Here is a 22,053-nt window from a genome sequence, read left to right on the forward strand (position 1 = left end):
GAAACTGAAGACAACTTATACAATCTTAAAAATTATTCTAAAACTATTCTATTAACACTAATTATAATATAAAAGAGAAATTAGAAAAATAAGAAAATCTAGTATAAAAGTAATTAATTAACCAAAATAAATCCTAGAGAAAGCAAATTTAACTAGTGAAAACATCACAATGTGTACTTAATAAGACATCCTAAAAAAATAAAAATATAAATAATGAATTCACTAGTACAAATTTTGCTTTTTACCTCGCCTTATATGCCTCGGTTGGTCAGGAACCGAAGCATATAATGGCGCGGTGGCATTTTTGTAATATCAGACAACTTTTATGCCTCGGTTCAGCGAAAACCCGAAGCAAAAGAGGGTTATATGCTTCGGTTCAAAAAAACCGGTGCCAAAAGAGGGTCATATGCCTCGGTTCCAAAGACCCGAAGCCAAAAATGTGGCTGGATATTTCAAAAATGCCACTAACCATTACGTCTTTGGCCTCGGGTGTCATTGAACCGGGGCCAAATAGGGCTATATGCCTCGGTTATTAATTGAACCGAGGCCATATAGTTTAATTAGGGTTCAAAATTCGCGAACCCCCTTTTCTTCCCCGCGGTGCATTTCTCCTCTCTCTCTCTTTCTCTCTACAACCTGCTGCTCCAGCCACCCACCACCACCACGCGAAGCGCCCCCGCCTCGTTCGCGGCCACGGCAACCAGATCCACCATCCTTGTCCTCCGACTCGACCTCGACAAGCTCGAGTGGGACGAGGCAACGCGCATGCCGCTGGAGATGTTCCGCGCCTTCCGTGAATCGACAAAGTTCAAAGTCTTTGGAGGCGGTGACAGGGTTTGCTTCTCCGCCAAAAGGATCGGGAAGCTCGCGCTCTGGGACCGGTGTGCCGCCGAAGGGGAGCACGCAGTAGCAGTGAGGTGGGTGGAGGAAGAAACGAAAATGGGGCGCGAGGGGAAGTGCTTTGCAGAGGTAGAAGTAGAAGTAGAAGTAGAAGAAACGAAAACACCTTTCTGCAAATTCCTCTTGCTCTGTTAGTGGGAAACCAAACAGTTTCGGTGCTAAAAATTGAACAGTGGCGGTGGATCGATAACCTTGCCGGGAATGGCGATGGGGTATATGGCCTCGGTTCTTACCATAACCGAGGCCAAAGGCTCTGCGAAATTTTTAATTAAAAAAAATATTGTTGAACCTATGGCTCCGGTCCCTCTACAACCGAGGCAGAAAGGTGTTTTTACGGCCTCGGGTGATAACCGAGGCCAAAAGGCACCCCCTTTTGGTCTCACCCCAATATGCCTCGGTTCTAAAACCGAGGCAGAATGACAAAAATAACTGGGGCCAAAAGCCCTTATTACACTGGTGATTGGAACTTGGTACTTCTTTAACATTATTAGTACAATATTAACGGAAATGATCAAATTATATTAAATTTTCAAAAATAAAAATATAATTAAGACAAATAAAAATTGAGAAATCAATTTGATATTATTTTATGAAAACAACGACTTAAGCAAAATATTTTTTCTGATAAATAACATGTAGAATGTTTTTCATGTATATATAACTTTTTTCATATGATTTGTTGAGGAGAATATTTTACATTATTTTAATAAACAAAAATATTTTTTGAGTAAAGAATAGATATATGATTTAATTTATAAAAAAATTAACTTCTAAAAATAATTTGGTGATAAAAAGATATATTTAACCTATCATATTTTCATGAGTGAAAATTAAACTTTAACTTTATACTCTTTCTAATATTAAATCTTAATATTTTGTGATAAATATGAAAGAGTGATTAATTAAATTAATAACATTCCATATTAAGTATCTTGATTATTTTTTAAAACTTTAATTGCAAATATTAATGTATAAATAAGTGATAAGAAAACTATTTTGTTTTCTGTACCACACCTAACCGATCCAACCAAATAATAATAATAAACGATCATCATATCTATACGCGAAAAAAATAAAGTAGCTGGCCTAAGTTGACCTAAGCCTAACTGACCTAAGCCGCTAAAAGAATAACCAGCCTAAGCTGACAAAAGGATAATAGCAGCCTAAGCCGCTAAAAGAGTAGCCGGCCTATACCGATCACTCTAAGGAACTTAACGAAATCAAAGCACTTCTAAGATTCATCAAGCCCACAATAATCAAACTAACGGCTTGGGCTAAGGCCCAGGCCCACCTGCAACCTAAACAAGGGCCCAACCCATGACGTGGTCAGACATAATTAATAATCTATAAATATGTATGGACCCCACAAATTAAAGGTACGCATTCATTACTTCCCTAATCACCAGATTTGACTTTTTGAGAGATTTCGCTGACTTGAGCTTCGGAGTCCCAGGTAACCCCTCCCGGGTCCAAACCGACCACTCCGAGATACCCATAAGCGACATACATCAACCAGGAAGAGGCCTACTGAGGAGATGGCGGACCAGGGTAAGGTAATACTTGTGTCTAACATATCTTGTTTGTTCTTTGCAAGAACAATTTCCATAAACACACCTCTCATAAATTATTTGTAGAATTATTGAAATTTTAAATGAAAATAAGACTTTATTTAATATCAAAATAAACATTTTTAATAATTGTCTCCCTTCCTATTAAATTACCTATTTTTATGTTAAGCATTTCATTTATTTTTTTACGGGTATATTTTTTATATTAAGTATTAAATTAGTATGTCATTTGAAATTGATAGGTACCAGACTCGTTGATTTAGGTAAACTATATTTTAATTAATGGTCAATTTTTCCAAATCAATATCTCGTTGAATAAACATAGAAAAAGCAAAAGAAATAATATTGTTAGTAGTGGGAGTTATAGATAGACAATGCTAGCTAATTGTGGAAACATTTTGAAAAACATGTTTTAATCAGAACGGTGAGATTTTATGGAAGTATAGCATGCGAAATGCTTGATTAATATTTTGTTATGAATAATATAAATACGAGTTTTTAAAATTAAAGAGTGATTTATACTAAAAATCTTAATTTTAAAAAATTGTAATTATGAAATACGTATTAAAATATTATTTTTATTGATAAAAGGTTCGCGTAAACCATACTCAATATGTTACTAAAGATTAAACTAAAAGAGAATTATAAAATGACATTCAATAAATTATTAATTGCATTAAAAGCTTGTTCTGTTTCATAAATAAATATTTATCTAAAATGAACCTGTATACGTTTTAAACCTTTTTTTCTATTTCAAAAGTAACTGCTTGTACAGTCATCAAACTATACGTTGTAGCTTCCATAAAACACTATAAAAAATAAATAAATTCATAAAAATATAGAATTTTATCAATCTAATAGTTGATTATAAGTCAAAATTGAACATAATAAAAACTTATTTAAGTGATCCACCTCTTAGTATGCATAAAAGTATATAGTATAAAATCATATGTAAAATTGTATATATATTTTTAAAATGAGATGTGGCCATTGTGGTAAGTGGAGGGAGTATTACATATAGATAGAGAGATAGAGAGAGAGAGATAGAGAGAGAATTGTTCTTTATTATGCAAAGCAATCGAAAGGGGATAGTGTATCTACCAATGAATGTAAAAGATCCTCATTTTTAAAAATCCTTTTTCTTAGAGGGTGAAGAAGACCTAGTCACCAAAAGTTACCATAATAAAGCCAAATTTCAAAAGCATATCAGATTTCTCAAGTAGACCTGCAACAGACAAAGTGTTTAATTGGATAGTTAAATATATTTATGAGCATTTATTTTTAACTTTTTCTTTGTTGTTTCCTATTGAATTCCTTCAACATGTCAACCCATTTGAGCGTATATAATTTGTATAACGTGCTTTTTCTCAAATCTCTCTCATTCTGGCTTTTCATGCAAAGGGGTCTTCTCTTCTCTCAACACATTCATTGGTTTCTTTTTCACAGCACTGGATAAACGTGAATCAAGTTTCAAGATTAAGTTAGGCCTAAAGCCCATAAACCACCCATTTGCATTTACAAGGATGAGAGCTTCCAGATTGAGAAATTCTCTGTATCTTTCTCTCTCAGCTTTCTTCATACTTCTGGCATGCCTCCTTCTATATCACTACCCTGGATCAAATGAAAGTAGTTTCAGAAAGATGGTTCTGTTCAAGCATTCATCAACTGTAAGCACTCTGTAGATTCTTTTTAGCTTGTTTCTGTCAATTATACACACAAATTACCATAAGGTCTCCTCCAATCAGTAGGGGCAATGGAGTTTTATTTGGTAGCAATAGGTGATTGGTTTCGGTGATACATGTTTAATTTCTGATTTAGTTTTTGTTAGGAACTCACATTGGTAGAAATAAGAAAATAGAGTATTATATAAGAAATAAGAAAATAGAGTATTATATAAGAGTGAAGACTTATAATCTTATTACTTTTAAAGTTTTGGATTAAGGATTAAGAGTAGTGTCAATCTCTTATATAATTGGACTCAAATTTTATTAATGTTGTGTTTCTTTAGTAAAATCTCTCTTTAAACCTAACAGTTTTATGTGTGAAGAAATTGTTTAAGGGACTTAACTATACCATGCTAAAGGTGAAATAGTAGCAGAGTTACACATATGTATATAATCCAAATTAAGAAAACCGTTTTCAGAAAACAAAGCAAAAGAGTATATTGTGTCTTCTGTTTTAAGTCAAGTACTAATGTTGCAGCGTACTTGGGGAATTTATTGTTTTTGATATATTAAGGATTCTTATTGCATGCCCTGTTATTTGATATATTTGATTTTTTAGTCTCTTTGTGTATTAATTCTAGACTCTTTTGTCTGTTTGTGTGGATTGAATGATGATACAAAAGTATAAAATAAGCATATAAATTTGTGAATGTAATATAATCAAACTTTATTTATAAATATAAGCATATAAGGTATAAAATATTTTATTCATAAGTATGTTTTCAAAACAAAAAATTAAATGGAAATATATAAATATAAACATTTTATAAATGAGAAATAATTTATTGAAAGAAAATTTTCATATTGATAAATTGTAAATACATTTAATGTTTGATAATAATTGAATAATTTAAAATATTGTTAGTATGAATGAATGATTACCAAAGTATTTGATTTGATTGAATGCAGAAACTAAGACACATATGTGCAGAATTCTTTTTTTAACAAAGGATTATACCTTTTATTAACATTTTCATCTAATTAGGATTCAAATTTCTTTTGTAGGTGAGTGGATTATTTTTACATCGTCATGTAATTCTGTTGTTGCACTATATATCAGTCAAACTTGTTTAATAATGTACTGATATGTAATTGAATGGACCTGAAAGGCTTGTTAGTTACTGCAATATCAATGCAAACATACATTGACGTGATCATCAAAATAATTTTGAATTCTGGGTTAATTTGTTATTACTTCCCTATCAGTACGACCCAAAGAATGAAAAATTAGAGAATATGCTGAAGAGAGCTACGATGCCAGACAGAACTGTTATCCTAACAATGGTAGATGAATCATTGGCAAGTCCTGGATCTCTCCTTCAAATTTTACTAAAAAGTTTCAAATCAGGTGAAGGAACTCAAAGGTTAGTGAATCACTTAGTGATCATTGCCATGGACCTCCAAGCTTTTCAGTACTGCAGCTCCTTGCACCCCTATTGCATCCACCCTTCCATCTTTCCGCGTCATTTTGCCACAAAAACACAATCAATTATGACAACCTCGGCTGATAAGTTATTCACTTGGACAAAAAAGGATGTCTTGTTTGAAGTGATTCGATTGGGTTACAACATAATTTTCACGGTAAGGCTTTGTGAACAATACTAGCAACCTACTCTTTTCTAACGTTTTGTTGAGACCGCATAATTTTCTGGAGTCTCAATAAATTTCAGCACAGTGAAAAGAGTTAACATTCTTCAAGTTTGATGTAAAGAGTGATGGATGAATGGTTATTAGTTTACTTGAATTGATTGTGACTTTAATTCTGCAGGATCCAGATGTGCTGTGGCTTAGGAGTCCATTGATAAACTTCAATCCAATTAATGAACTCACAATTTCATGTAATGTGTTGAGTAATGGAGAAAGAGGAAGTTACCTGTATGATGAGGGTATATTCTTCCTGAAAGCAAATACCATTTCCTTCGAATTTTTCAACTATTGGAAATTGACCAAGATTCTTTATCCAAACGATCCCGTAGAAGAGTCCTTGTGTACAACAATAAAAGAAAGGCAAGATATAGCTGACACGTATGGCTTTCGGATTCAGCATGTAAATACAAGCTCTTTTGGAGGGTTTTGTCAGCTAAATAAGGATATGTTCAGGGAGGTTTATACCATTCAAGCTAACTGTTGTGATGATCTCAAAAGCAAAGTTCATGACCTGAATATTGTTCTGGATGATTGGATCCGCTTCAGAAAAGGTGCATCAGAGGACAATGCTTTGGATAAAATGGCTTTGAGGTGGCCGCAGAAGTGTTCCAGAAGAAATCATACTTAGAATAGAATCTCATGTTTAGCCGAACTGATATGTTATCTATCAGTCTAGCTTCAATGTCCATGTATTAGGAGCATCATAACAGGTTTTTTTCTGCTTCTATTTTGGAAAAGCTCTTAAAATAGAAACACCATAAAATAAAATAGCTTAAATATAGGACAATTGTGGTTTTGACAAAAAAATAGTTCAAAGAATTAGGTTAATAAAATGAATTTCTACTTTAAGAATTCCAGAAAGCCTATGCTACATACTACTTTACTGAAAAGTTAAACATCTGCTTTGGCACTTTTAAGTTGTTGAGCCGAAGAAAGGAAAATATTACACTTGTAACCTTTACCAGTGATATAGACCATTTTCTTTGGCATTTCAGTGAAATAGAAGTGATTAAATATCCCTCTCTTTTTATCTAATCCAGGAAGTCTTGACCTGAGGTTATTTCAGAAATAGTGATCCTATTTTTCCCAATTTTTCTTCCCTTAATATAAAAATCAGTCAAAATTAAACAATTGATCCTAACCATGAATAAAACTAGTTACTTATTTTATTAGCAAATAAACATTATTCTCTTTAAAAACACGACCATATTTTGCCACTGCCTACATTGCTTCTTCATAACTAAGTTTTTCAATTCATTGAACACCCTGTACCTAACCCTTACTTAGTATTGTTGAGGTCAAGGATTTCAGTAACTTAAATATATACCAGCTCAAATGGATGGAAAACCAAGCACGATAAAGACCACAGATTTGAAAAAAAAAGAGAAGGAAAGCTTAGGGCAGACAAATTAACTACTGTAACAAAAATCATTGACAGTAAATGGAATGACATGCACATACTCCAAAGTCCAAACTAAAGCAAACTTTGGCTTTTCTAACTTGTCCAATCTCTCTCAAGTTGAAGATGCTATACTAGGAAATTCAAGACGAAGAATATTTTAGTGTACAGTGAACAGAAATTTTCTCTTGTCACACATTTTCGGTGCATGGAACTCTTACATTTCTTCTTATCTGACAAGTAACTTTTGCCTCACTGGTAAATGAACATCATAAAGGGACTCTAGATTGATGCAAGAAGGGAGAATAAAACATAGACTGCGGCCAGATTTCAGAAAATCAATGCCAAAACAAAATTTTGATGCACAAATGAATAAATAGCATAACTGAAAATGAAATGTGAATTGAACATTACACTAACTGCGTCCAAGGAATTGAGTTGACTTAACAGAACTCATGCATAAAAAGCCTTTCACAATAAAATGTGAAGAATCGTACAAAATGTATGTGGATCATGTGGTTGAAATATATGGAGCGTCTACTTCTGGAAGATCCCAGTTATCATCATCCTCTACCTTCTTGGTTGTTGCAACATCTGGCTTGTTTTGTGCTTGAAATCTTGATTGAGGGCGCCTGAAAATAATGCAGAAAAGACAAATGGTAAATAATCTTTCTCAAGGCAACTATCTAACCGGAAGGATGAAACCTAATTTTGACAATTAGCGATCTTTCTGAATGGACCAACATGTGTCAATGGTTTTGGTCCGTCTTTTTATCACAGTCTAATTTTGCAATTTATGAGAAATAAGGCTGGGGAAGCGGGGAACTTTTATACAGATATCCTATAACCTAGATTATAATTGCAACCAAAATCCCATTTCGACTATCTTATCTGCACTCCCCATGTAAAAATATTTCCTTTACTTGTCACAACTCAAAACAGGAGACTATTTTCACACCGAGCACTATTTGACACAACTTTCTTCTTGAACTTATCCTCACATTTATCTATATAGAATGTCGGATGAATATCAAAAGACTCATTTTATCTTGCTCAATTAACTTAAAACGCATTCAAAATCAGAGCCATCTAATCTTTGTCCAACAGTTATAAAGGTGCTGAATGCATGATTGCCAGAAAAAGTGAGTGCACTCAACAGGGTTCTGGACCAAAACTATGTCTTAACCTTACTTAAGTTACCTAGGCTTTCAACTCCAAGAAATATAAGAATGGCGATAGGTGATACTTCCCTGAAACCAGTTATCTTACTGAGTTAGATCCTAACTACTCTTTGTCATATTATGAAATGAACTAAGGGCTCGATTGGTAATAAGGATATAAAAGGATAAGACAAGATAAGAAAAAGATAAGATAAAAGCAATATAAACATTAATCATATCTAATATTTAGTGTGTACAGTGATAACACCAAATAATTTTATGTTGCAGTGGTGATAGTTGTAGTGATGGTGGTAACAATGGTGATGATTATGGTAGTGATAACAACAGTAATAATGATGAGATGGTAGCAATAGATGGTTATGGTGACAGTGGTGATAGCGATACCATTGTAGTGGTGATAATGACAATGATAATAACAAGATAGTGGCAGTAGTAAGATGATGTGAGACTGGTAGCAACAATAATGGAAGTAACAGCAGTTATTATGATAATTTGGTGGCAGTAACAATGTCTACAACTTAAGTGGTGACACTAATGGTGACGGTGATAAGGTATTGGTAGTTGTTGCAATGAAAATGTCATGGCAATAGTGATGATAAAAATGATAATAACGATAATAACAATGATGACAACAATAGTGGAAATAGTGGAAGTGGTTGCAAAAATTTTGACAAAAATGCTGGAAGACGTCCTGCGTTGGCTGGTTACCAACTATGGTACTAAGAATGGCAGTTGTTGAGACAAAGATGATGTATAGAGGAGACAATATACAAGGGGAGGTAACAACAAAGGTTGTGAAATTGATGATGGTGGCAATGACAATGAAAGAAATGATGAAAGTGGTGGATATGAATGACAATGAGGACATTGATGATAAGGATGGTGATGATTGATGACACTGGTTGATATGAAGGTTGAGTAGTCTAACAGGAAGAGGAAGGTTGACTATCTTATCTTGTTACTTTCTAACTCAGCTCCGCCGACACGATAAATAAGAGGCACATTATATAAGATATTATATAAGATAGACAATAGGATAAGAGGAACTCGGCATACCAAATAATTTATTAAAGCATGAGAGGATAATTATCTTATCATATCCTATTATACTCTTGCCACTAAACCACTAAACCACTAAACAGGTTTATCCCTAATTAGTAGGCCCTTTTAATAACATTAATCCAACATAAAACATATCAAACAGAAAGTTAATAATAGAATTACCAGTTTCGTCCTGAAAGTGTAAGGGGTTGTTATATTAGTCTTTAAGGCTAACAAATTCTAAACATTTTCTTAAAAAATTTTCTAAATATTTCATCAAAGCAAGTCCCCCTAAAGATATATTTTTAAGTTACATACTTCTTTTAAACTTTGAACTAAGGTGATTGATGAATTGCATACTATTGATACTAATCTCAGACTTAATTCCACATAACGTATGGTTGGTAATTCAGTAAAAAATTGAAATTAAAATGCAAAGAGAGTGTAAGCACAAGCAAAGAAGGAACGAACCTGCTTCTGCTTTTACGCTTAGCAGCTTCGCGGTTCTTGCGTTTCTTCTCCTCCTGCTTGTTCTCAAAGAAGCGTCTCCTCTTGCATTCTTGTATGACTCCAGCTTTCATGACCTCTCTCCGGAAGCGGTTGAGGAGCCTCTCCTCGGGCTCGTTCTCGTCAACCACCACCTGCACGTTGTACGCAGATCGGAAGAAGAGCATGTTTGCGTGCGCGTGAGAAGGGTTCATTATCGCGTGCGAGGACAGCTCCGGTGAGTGGTGATCCTGATGTTGAGCACAGACCTTGTGGCTTCGAGGCGAAAAGCGCGTGAGGGAAGGAGGGTGCAGTTGTGGCTTTGGAGGGAGGAGAAAGGAGAGGAAGGAGGAGAAGGAGGATGAGGCTGCCATTGCCGTTGGTTGAGAATGTGAGGTTGGAACATTGTGGACACTTTTTCAATTTTGTTTTATCTAATCATCAAATAATATATATTGTATATATTCTTTTTTTAATTAAATTATTTTATTAGTATCAAATAATTTTCTTTTAATAAAAATATAAATCGGTAACTTTGATAAACACATAAATTCGTAATATATATTTTAATATTTGAACGACAAAAATAATAGTTATATTATATAAATTAAAATTTGTTATAATATAATATTATAATTTAATAGGTTATATTTTATTAACATGATAATTACATGTTGTATTATTAGTGTTATAATTGTTGGAACAATGATTAAGTCTATCGATGTTAGTGTAGTCAGCAAAATTAAAGTGAGAGTAGTATATTGGGTTACCTCTAATCAGTGTTTCTAGTTTTGTAGCTAGTACTATAGGGTAGTCTCTTCCTTGCATCTTTTTTTATTGTTTCAATTCTGAATTTATATAAATAGAGGAACATGAGAAAATTTCTTTAAGCCCTCTAATATTAATAAAATATAATTTTATTATATTATATTGGTGAAAATATATTTGATTTGTTATGATAGTAAAATGTTAACTATTATGATAATTATTAAAATATTAAAATAAAGATATTATATTATTAAATTTACGTTGAAAAAAGAAAATGTATAAAAAAATATTTTTTTTAATATTATACCTATAATAGAAGCAATTATATTTCTTCTTTACCGTGATTATTACTTATTATGGGTCTTTTCATAAGTTATTAAAATTGAATATATTTATGAGGATAAAAGCATAATTAGTAAATTATTAATTTAATCGCAATATAATTGGTAATAAGCAATATAAGAACAAGAACAAAAATATATGAAACTATCATTAGTCCTATTTAAAAGTTTAAAACTAAATAAATATAAAAATGGTAATTTCAAACTCAATATTATATATATATATATATATATATATATATATAATACATTTACAACATATATATAACAAAGATTTAAACATGACTTTCATCTCTTTTTCTCAAAATTATCTCTATTGTCGAGTCTTGCTTTCTCTTATATTACTTTTTATTCATGTGTATCACACGATTATAGCAAGTGGACAACTAACTATAGAGAAAAAGAGTATAAGGATAAGCTTATTTATTTTTATACATTTCTATCATGCATTTAGGATATGTAATTCATGATTTTATCAAATATGTACATTCAATTCATCCTTCCACATCAGATACAAAATAAACCTATGAGACTCTAGTTTTAGAGACATATATGTAATGTGTGAGAACACATATGAAGTTTTGCACCTGTCATGTGATCTCACAGTTGATTATAACAAAATAACAACCCTGACTCCATTTAGCCTAACTTATCATGATGGGGTTAGCTCTTATGAATCCTCTAGGTCACCACACTATTTCATACTGATCTCGAAGACAAGGAAGCTCCTTCAAATCTTACCACATAAACTCTAAGTTCCATGAGTTTGAGAGTTTAGTAAAGTTAGGATGACTTCATGTCATAATCCCTACATTAATGCATACAATACACTACTTCTCCTTAGAAATGACCATATTCATACAATTCATTATAATATCATTCATTAACATTTCTCAATAGATTTTGGACATTAAAGCCTAGGATTCCTTCAACCTAGCCTCATAAAGCTCCTTGGATGTGCTTGAAAAGTGAAAGAGCCTTCATGGTTGGATTGAGTAGAAGCAAAGGTATTTAAAGGTCGCAGAATGGTAGGTGGTGGGAGATATCTAAGAGGTTAGGCCAACTTAGAGGAGGAAGGCTAAAGGAGAATTCTAGGAGAATACTCTAGCTAAGGACTCTCAAAGGCAAGGTTCATTGAGTGATCTCAACATAGTAACTTTGCATTTATTCAAGAGTAACCTTTACAAGGTATGGAGACTCTCATTTATAGTAGAGAGTGAACTCCTAAATGGAATACTAATGCACGACCAAATGGAATGAAAATGGAAGAAGCCATGTGTAGCACATGCATCTAGATCTAGGATCTATGAAGTGTGGATCATGTGCCATGTGAAGGCTCACACATTCCATGCTTAAACACACGTGCTTAATGTGCAAAACGTTCCTTAGTCTAGAAGCAACTCTCGCCTTAGACTTGTAATTGGACTTGAATTGACCCAATTGCAAAACTAGATACAAGGTGCTTTACAATTTATTTAGAAAGCAAGGCCTAAAAAATTGGCCCAATTGAAATCTACTCTAATGATCCAAAAATAAGCTAGTATATATTTATGTCTTCTTTGGCCTAAGAAAATAACATTTGAAGCCCACAGAGCCCATTGGGCCCTTGAAGATCCATGTAAGACCCACTAAATTTAAATAATTAAATAAATAATTATTTAATAAATGCGGGTCGGAGAAGCCTTTATGGCATTAAATGTTAACCTTCATGACGTGGAAGAGTAATAGCTCAAATGGTTGAGGGTACTTTATTGTGTGAAAGGACTTGGGTTCAAGTCTTATGTATGCCAATTGTTTGTTATTTAAATTTCATTATTTTCTAATGACATGTTTGGAGCATGATAAGTAAGTAGATAGTTTTAGATGCATAAATATTGGCATGGAAGGTGACTAGGTTGAGTTGGTTGTACACTTGAATTACAACTGTGTGGTGATGGGTTCAAAACTTAACTTGAACACACAATAACTTTCTTTTTGTTAAAATTTACCCTAGCATGGAGGTGAAAAGGCACGTAAACCCATTAAGTGATAATTAAATTTTGATTAATTCTATTTTCGTTTTGGTGCAATTAACCCAATGTGATTAAGCTTGTTTCTGGTTTTTTTTTATGAACCGCCTGGCGACTGAGGATGGCCCGGCAGGCGACGCAACTTGCGTTTTCCCATTTTCCCGTTTTTCTTGGTTCGTTAGTGATGTTGTGGTATTTGGGTTGTATTCTTATTGCACATATATGGTTGGCATGATGAATTATGGTTTGCAGTTACTAAATTGATGGAAATTGCATGAACTCGAGAATGGAATTGGGGGTTAGGGTTTATGCTGGGTTTGGGGATTATAATCATGAACTATTTCAATGATTGATACATTGATTTTACCGAATTGAGGATGATATGGATAATGTATGAACTTTGTATGATGTGTGCATATAGAAACTCGTTAGTATGAAGGTGGGTACTATAATTGGGATATTAGGGTGCATTTCAGTGCTAGAAAAATCTGGGCAGAACCCAGATATGCATGCACCGCCTGGCGGTACAGGAACTGCCGCCAGGCGGCTCGTTAGTTTAACTTGTTGTGTTGATTTTGTATGGGTTTCGTGTTATTAGGTATTTAAAGGGTGAATTATTATGTATATGACTAAAATGGAGTATGTAGTTGCAAGTGGCATGTTAGGAAACTAAATAAGGTTAACGAAAGCGAAAGTGGAAAGGGTGATATAATATAACAGATGTTTTAAATGGTTGTAATATGAGATAAGCTATATCCCAGAGAGTATGTTAATTTGGTAATAAGAGTGAGATGGATTTATATGAAATGGTATGGTTGGCATAATCTTTCCCTGGACATGGTTTTGTGATTAGGAATTGTTAGTAAAGTACATAAGAAATAATGCCCAAAGTGTGAGTTATGAGTTTATATAAATATCAGATTGTATGATCATAAGACTGGTTGTATGTTGAGTGCATGTGACATGTTTAAAAGGGTAAAGGAAGGATAGCATGGGTACATGACAATAATTGATTTGATGGCATGTCTAAATAGGTGTGGTGTGATCTTGTTATGGACTTGTGACTGGAAAACCATACTGGAACTATATTTTTATGTGTTGTATGATTGAGATCCTTTGGGATCTGTTTAAAGTACCAAAAACTAGTAGCATTACGCTACAGGTATGGCGCCTAGTAGCGTGGTGCAAGCCGCCGGCGGTAGAGTCCAAAAATAGTGGCAGTGGCCACTATCAACGCGAGGTGCCTAGCGGCAGAGTGGAGCCCGCCAGGCGGTGACGATGTAGTGAGGTTTCAGCTGGCGCTTGGCACCTTGCGGTGTGTGATGCCCACCAAGCGGTCTGGACCCAGATTCCGCCTAGCGGCGTGAGATGCGTGCCAGGCGGTTTTGGTGCAGTGATGATGCGCGAGGAAGGGTTTCTACATAGCTTTAGGTGATGTTCATGATGCGAGGCTTTGGCTGGGGGCCCAGTTACGAGTGTTTCTTGTATTGGGGTAACACGTGACCACTCTAGGTTGTAGCCTAGTGGTTTAGGAAGTCCAGTGGAGTGTGCGAGTTATGGCTCGTACGACAAGATTTCGGGTGATTGCCCTTTTCAGTGCATCTGATAGAGTTTTGGTAGTCTGAAAACAACTACAAATTTATGTTTGTTTTGGGGAGCTCGACTTGGTGTCACGGTGAGATGCTGTGGCAAAGTTATTTCCACGTGTGGACTATCAGGTGGTGGCCTGTAGTCGGAGGGGCGAGTAGACACTCATGCAGCAAAGATCAATCGTTGATCTCACCTAAAGGGTATAGAAATGATAGACGTCTAATACAAGTGTTGGAAATGGAGAACTAAGGAAAAAGGGAAAGATACTAACCCAGGTTATAACTTTGAGATATATATATATATATATATACATTTATTTTTTATATTTGTTGTGGTTTATTTAAATGAGTTCACCCTATCTGTGTGTGTGTGGCGATGATCATTTTAAATTGTTACATGGGAACAAATGTTGATGCAGGTGAGCATGCAGATGTGTAGAAACGGAGTAAGGATCACGACGGAACTATTTACTCAGTTTTTATTATGGATTTTCTTTTGTAATTTTTATGGTTTGGTTTTGTAATAACTAAACACTGCGGGGTTAATTACTATGGAAGCGACGTTGAAGTTTTAATTTTCCCGCGGTTTTGGGCAATTACTAGAATAAATGCGATTTTTTATAAATCTTATATTCTTATTTATTTTTAATAAGTAATTTTCAACTAGGACGTTACAATCCATACCCTCTTGTGTCTTCCCTAGCATGCTTCTAGTGACTAGGCCTTTGATTAGGCCTATGGTTGGGCCTAAGTCATCATCTTCTCCCTCTTGAAGAGGATTTGTCCTCAAATCTACGGGCTCGTCATAATCATACCCACCAACAAAAGGAATTAAGTCAGTAATGATAAAGGTGATATGTACTCCATATTCCCCAAGAAGATCCAATTGGTACGCATTATTGTCAAAGGATTAAACCCATATGCAACCTCAAAAGGAAAGATTTTAGTGGTTCAATGAACTACTCGATTATATGCAAACTCTATATGAGGGAGGCACTCATCCCAAGATTTATGATTACCCTTCAAGGTCACCTTTAACAATGTAGACAAGGATCTTTTTACTACCCTAGTTTGCCCATCAGTTTGTGGGTGACAAGTGGTAGAAAATTTAAACTTAGTCTCTAATCTAGACTATAAGGTCCTCCAAAAGACTAAGGAATTTGGTATCCCTATCCAAAACTATAGTACGGGGTAACCCATTAAGTCTAACCACATCTCTAAAGAATAACCTTGCAATATTGCTTACATCGTCAACTTTGTGTATCAAGGTATAAAGTGAGTCATTTTGCTAAAACTATCCATTACCATAAAAATTGAATCAAACCCTTTAGCAATTCTTGGAAGCCCTGGGACAAAGTTCATGCTTATGTCCTCTAAAGGGGTAGAAGCAATAGGCAAAGAGTATAAAAGCCATGAGGCATTAATTTAGAGTTTTCTTGCAAACAAGTAATACATTTATAGCAATACCTTTGGACATCTCTCCTCATATAAAGCCAAAAAAACTTATCTTTAAGCATGCTTAGAGTTTTATCTACCCCAAGTGCCCCATAAGTCCCCCTTCATGCATCTCTTTGAGTAGGAGTTTTCTATGTGATCCTTTGGGAGGATGCAAACTTTACCTTTTTTGAACAAATACCCCTTAGTCATATAAAATCCTCCTTGGGACCTTTTCAAACATTCTTTGTAAATGTTGGAGAACCCAACATCTTTTGCATATAATTTCGTAATGTTATCAAAGCCAAGAATTTGAGCACGAAGTTTTGCAAAGAGTGTGTACCTTCTTAACAAAGCATCAACCACTATGTTTGTTTTGCTCTTCTTGTATTTGATTACATAAGGAAATTGCTCAAGGTACTCCATCCATTTAGCATGCCTTTTGTTGAGTTTGAGTTGACTCTTCAAATATTTAAGTGACTATGAATGACAAACTCCTTAGAAACAAGATAATGTTTCCAAGTTTGAAGAGCCCTCACAAGTGCATACATTTCCTTATCATAGGTGAGATAATTGAGAGAAGCACCATGAAGTTTTTCACTAAAATATGCAATTGGATGGCCTTCTTGCAATAACACCGCACCTATACCAATTTCCGAGGAATCATATTCTAGTTCAAAGGTTTTTGCAAAGTCTGGCAATGCTAGAATGGGTGCCTTGGTCAACCTTTCTTTTAATTCCTCTAAAGCTTTTAGTTGTTTTTGCCCCATATGAATGTAACATCTTTCTTCACTAATTTATTGAGTGGTGAAGTTAGAATAGAGAAATTGGGAACAAACGTTCTATAGAAACTTGTCAAACTATGGAAGCTCCTAATTTCACCTACATTTTAGGGGTACGCCATTCTTGAATGGCCTTGATTTTCTCGGGATCCACATGAACCCCACTTTTATTGACCACAAAATCTAGGAAAAAAAACACTATCAACACAAAAGTACACTTATCTACATTGGCAAACAAATGATCAACCCTAAGAATGGAGAGGACTGACTTAAGATGAACTACATGTTCATGCAAACTCTTACCATACACTAAAATATAATCAAAATAAACTACAAAAACCTTTCCTATGCAATCCATTAAGACATGATTCATAAGTCGCATGAAAGTACTTGGTGCATTAGTAAGGCCAAAATGCATTACTAGCCATTCATATAATCCAAACTTAGTCTTAAAAGCAGTTTTTCACTCACCACCTTCTTTAATGCGAATTTGGTGATAACCACTTTTAAGATCAATTTTAGAAAATACAATGGAACCATGCAATTCATCCAATACATCATCTAGTCTAAGAATTGGATACCTATACTTTATTGTAATATTATTGATGGCTCTACAATCACAACACATTCTCCACTTGCCATCTTTCTTAGGTACTAGTAAAACAGGCACATCATAAGGACTAAGGCTCTTTTGAACCAAACCCTTATCTAACAAGTCTTGTACTTGGGTTTTTATCTCCTTTGTTTCTTGAGGATTTGTTCTATAGGTTGGTCTATTTGGTAGACTAGCCCCAGGCATAAAATCAATTTGATGTTCAATTCCCCTAAAACGTGGAAGGCCAATTGGTCCTTTTTTAGGGAAAATATTCTCAAACTATTTCAAAAGATTTTCAATAGAAGGAGGTAAAAGACTTAGTTGAAGACTCATTAGAAGTGCATGTGTGTGTTCCTTGACACAAGAGGTAAAAAGGTTGTTCACCATGAAGTACATGTTCTAAAGATTTTTGTGTTAAAAGAACTTCATGTTGAATGACCTTGGGGGAAGGAACACCACATTCCCCCACCTCTGACTCCCTACTCTCTACTTTTGGACTTTTTTTTTTTTCGTTTTTCCTCCCTCTTGAGTTTCATTTGTACTCGATTCTTGGCTACTTCACTTAGAGTAAAAGGATGAAGTACAAATTTCTTTTCCTTGTAATGGAGGTTAAGTTCATTAGAAAAACCGTTGTGTATAGATTTTATATCAAATTGTCATAGTCTTCCTAACAAAATATGAGAAGCCTCCATAGGAACTACATCACATAAAACTTCATCTTTGTATTTTCCAATGGAGAATTGTACCTTCATTTGATCCTTGATTGTGATATCCCCATCTTCATTAAGCTAATGAAGTTTGTAAGGTTTGGGATGGGGTAACATAGTTAGATTCAACTTCTCAACCAACCTAGTGTTGCAGCAATTACAACATGAACCACTATCAATGATGAGAGAACATACATTCTTTAAGACATTGCATCTTGTATAAAAGATGTTCTCTCTTTGTGTGATATCCTCAACACTAGGTTGATTATTGAGTAACCTTCTAATAATTAGAAGCTCTCCTTTACAAGGGTATGTGTTCTCTCCATTTGACTCTTGAGAACTATCACTCACACTTTTACTTTCACTAGTGTTGGACTTTTGGTTGCTATAACGATCAACACCCTTCAAGATCATGGTCCTTTTGGTGGGGTATTGAGCAATTATGTGGCCTCTACCTAAACATTTGATTTCACTAGTGCGAGTGTATGTAGATGTTTCACCCTTTCCCTTGTCACCTTCCTTAGCTAGATTTTTGGAGGGTTCACTTTTTTCTTTCTTGAAATCCTTTTTAACATAAAAGTTAGAGGAAGCTTGATCTATTTTAGAAGATGTTTTCCTTAATAGTTGTTGTTCTACCTTGATACATAATTGAACTAAATCATTCAAATCATGATAAGGTAGGAGCTCCACTTTATCTCTTATATCAAAATTCAACCCACTTAAGAATCTAGCTATGGTTATATCCTCTTTTTCTTCAATACCCACCTTAATCATGAACAACTCATTTTCTGCCTATATTCCTCCATAGTCATATACTTTTGTTGAAGTCTTTGGATTTTGTTCGTGAGTTCCTTATGGTAATAGGAAGGAATGTGTCTCTTCATATGGGCATCTTTAAGATCAAAACAATACTCAATGACTGGCTTTTTGAGTCTCAATGTAACATCTTGTCATGATATTACAGATTTTAATAATAAAATAAAGAAAATAATAATTACTTTGCATTTGATAAAACATTATTTTCCAAAAGTGTGGGAAATTTAAAACTTTATTAGATAAATAACTTTACAATTTATTTCAAATCCAAAAACATAAAATATAAAATTTATATAAAATAATATAAAATAATATAAAATTTATATATGATAATAACGAAATCCATAATTACAGAACTAAAAGTAATATAAAATAGGTCATAAGCCTTTACAATTTATTTCAAATCCAAAAACATAAAATATAACACTCCCAAGCTGTCCCCGCTCTGTGGCTAAGCCTCACCAAATCCACCTGCAATCACATCATCTGCTCACGTGTACCGCGCACACGATCATCGCCAAATACAAGCAGATAGGGTGAGCTTAACAGAATAAACACACACACACACACACGCACACACACACACACACACACACACACATATATATATATATATATATATATATATATATAACACATTTATATATGACATATCATTCTCGACAAGGACAATTTCCTTGCTTTATTTCCATACCACATGGCCACAACCATGTGAATCGTGTTCTACATCTTCTAGTGATTACCTCAAGATGACTTGCTGCCATACCTATTAGCCACAACCGATAAAACACGTGCGGGAAACCATTGCTATGGATCATACACCGTAACGCCAGGTGGAGTTCCCAAATACGAACATAGTTCACAACATCCCAAGACTACCAAACTCGTCAACTACTACTAAGGAGGACAATCTATCTGAACCCATCCGTACTCGCCACAACCAGCACACTCACACCGGCAACACTCGCCAACCCGAACTCAACTCAAGGGTTTCTCGTGTTCATTCGTCATCCCGAGCTCAACTCGAGGAATGCCATGTGCTTAAACCCTATCCCGAGCTCAACTCAAGGGATACGTTCCGAGCTCAACTCAAGAAACACCAACAAACCCACCTTTAAAGCATCACTAAAAGTCTTGTAGATCACGCAACATCCAAACAAGCAAAGCCCCTTGCTTCTCGATACCGCCTGGCGCTACACACTAGGCGTTAGGCGCCCAACGCTTCCAGACCGCCTGGCGGGGGGACACGTACCGCCAGGCTCCAAGCGCCTCTACACCACTGCCTCTGCATCTATCGCCTGGCGGAACGCTCTTTACCGCCAGGCGCCACACGCCTTAGAACTCATTGAGCTGTAGACTCCGTCTGGCGCAACCATCCTTACCGCTAGGCACCACGCTGTTCCAGAGCCCACTGTTTTGCGTCTGTTGCCTGGCGGGTCAATCATCATCGCCAGGCGCCACACTAGTACTCGTGCAGTACTGGTTTTAGTTCAGATTATGGCACATTTCGGACATGTTGCTCTCGCTTACCCTCATTCCAGTGTACCCCTAACAGAAGCCTTACTCACCGTGATGTTCTAGACCTCTTAGCACCTCACCTGTGCATTCATCCCATTAGTCATATAGACAATCCCAAGTATTAATACTTATCATTTATTGACAGGACTCTAAGTGGTTCCTCCCACAACAACACCAATCCTAGAGGCCCCTCCTTTATGGTTGCCTAAATCTCCATTGGCCAAATTACTCTATGGTAACCCCCAACTTGCTAACTCATGCTGCTGATCTCTGCAGTACCACTTCATCCTCCATGTTATTTCAGATAGCCTAACCATCATACCTAACAAGCCTCTTCATCTCACTTTCAACCTAACTATTCCACTCACACTATTAAGCTACATTGCAATCTACATTTCCATCCAACTAGATCTCCAATTTAAATATCCCGAGGTTCACTATGACAGTGCCCAAATTTACCCCAATTCAATCATAGCCTAACATTCTTGTATAACCCCCATCTCCATTCCTTCACAATTTACTAACCAACTCTAGGGATATTACTAGAGAATCCTTTTTACTTGATTTTTCAATGCCATTCCATATCAAAATGATCATCGTATCCAACCCGAACCCAACGCTCTCCAAACTGCATAGAACAACACTGCTGGATGACGCGCTGCCGCCTGGTGGTTGAGAGTGCGTCAGTCCTATGAAATATTCCAGGTTCTATTACGTCTATCAGAACTCGCATACCCCTTTTCGCCCTTCTCTTTCCAGTCTCCTCAATTTGGATACACAATTGCAACATTACAAATACAATATTCCATCCTAAATATACCCAGCAAGGATTATAATGCATTTACACAATAAAGATACTCCAATCAATCAAATTCTCAAATCTGTCAACCCTAAAACATGTTAGCACTATTCCATCATATTTGTTCCCCAATTATGCGAGACTCAATGAATTTTGACAGTAATTCATCCCTTAACAATCTAAATTGTCTTTTCCTCCGATCGACATCATCTCATAACCCAGAAAATATAAAAATCGAACCAAAATGGTTCGCATCGCCTGGCGGGTCAATCACCACTGCCATGCCCTTCATAAAAGTCCATAAAATTGGGTAAAACTGGTATGTGTTGCCTAGCGGTCGAGAGCTTTACCGCCAGGCGGTTCCTTTTCAGGAATCTAGAAATAAGCCACAATGCATGTGCCGCATGGCGGCTATGAACAGCCCACCAGGCGGTTTCTGGAAATTTTCCAGAAACACGACATTTCAACCAGAAATGAAAGAAACTCCTACAATTCAACATATGTCATGCAAGTCAAACCCAAGCATAAAATTCTAATGTGTAAAACTCCCCTACCCTGGTTTCCTTTGCTTAAAACTTTGACACTTGGAAAAATTATCCCTTGCTCACCAATGACCCTTCTTGGTTCTTCTCAATTCAGCCTGAAAGCTTCACTCAATCCTCACCACTCTCAAATTTTTGTGCTCTCTTCTGCAAGTACAATGGCAGCCCACCAAAACCTTCTCTCTTACCTCTAAATGACCTTTTAAT

General features: G+C 35.4%; 2 protein-coding genes across 2 annotated transcripts; one reads left to right on the forward strand and one right to left on the reverse strand.

The window, feature by feature from the left end:
• The first annotated feature begins 3,860 nt into the window (after nucleotides 1–3,860).
• Nucleotides 3,861–6,761, forward strand: LOC114162593 (Nucleotide-diphospho-sugar transferase family protein). The gene is made up of 3 exons (XM_028046534.2): nucleotides 3,861–4,135; nucleotides 5,399–5,773; nucleotides 5,961–6,761. Exons 1-3 carry the CDS (start codon nucleotides 3,992–3,994, stop codon nucleotides 6,465–6,467), a joined length of 1,026 nt encoding a protein of 341 aa, XP_027902335.1. The 5' UTR covers nucleotides 3,861–3,991; the 3' UTR covers nucleotides 6,468–6,761.
• Nucleotides 6,762–7,593: 832 nt separating this feature from the next.
• LOC114174647 (small ribosomal subunit protein bS21c) lies at nucleotides 7,594–10,361 on the reverse strand. Its single transcript, XM_028059478.2, has 2 exons — nucleotides 9,932–10,361; nucleotides 7,594–7,870 (listed from the first exon to the last, which is right to left on the reverse strand). The coding sequence occupies exons 1-2, from the start codon at nucleotides 10,318–10,320 to the stop codon at nucleotides 7,750–7,752; spliced, it is 510 nt and encodes a 169-aa protein (XP_027915279.1). The 5' UTR covers nucleotides 10,321–10,361; the 3' UTR covers nucleotides 7,594–7,749.
• Nucleotides 10,362–22,053: the final 11,692 nt, after the last annotated feature.

Source organism: Vigna unguiculata, chromosome 1, assembly GCF_037176805.1.
Source record: "Vigna unguiculata cultivar grain cowpea cultivar isolate G323 ecotype 2 chromosome 1, ASM3717680v1, whole genome shotgun sequence".
Classification (NCBI taxonomy): Eukaryota; Viridiplantae; Streptophyta; class Magnoliopsida; order Fabales; family Fabaceae; genus Vigna; species Vigna unguiculata.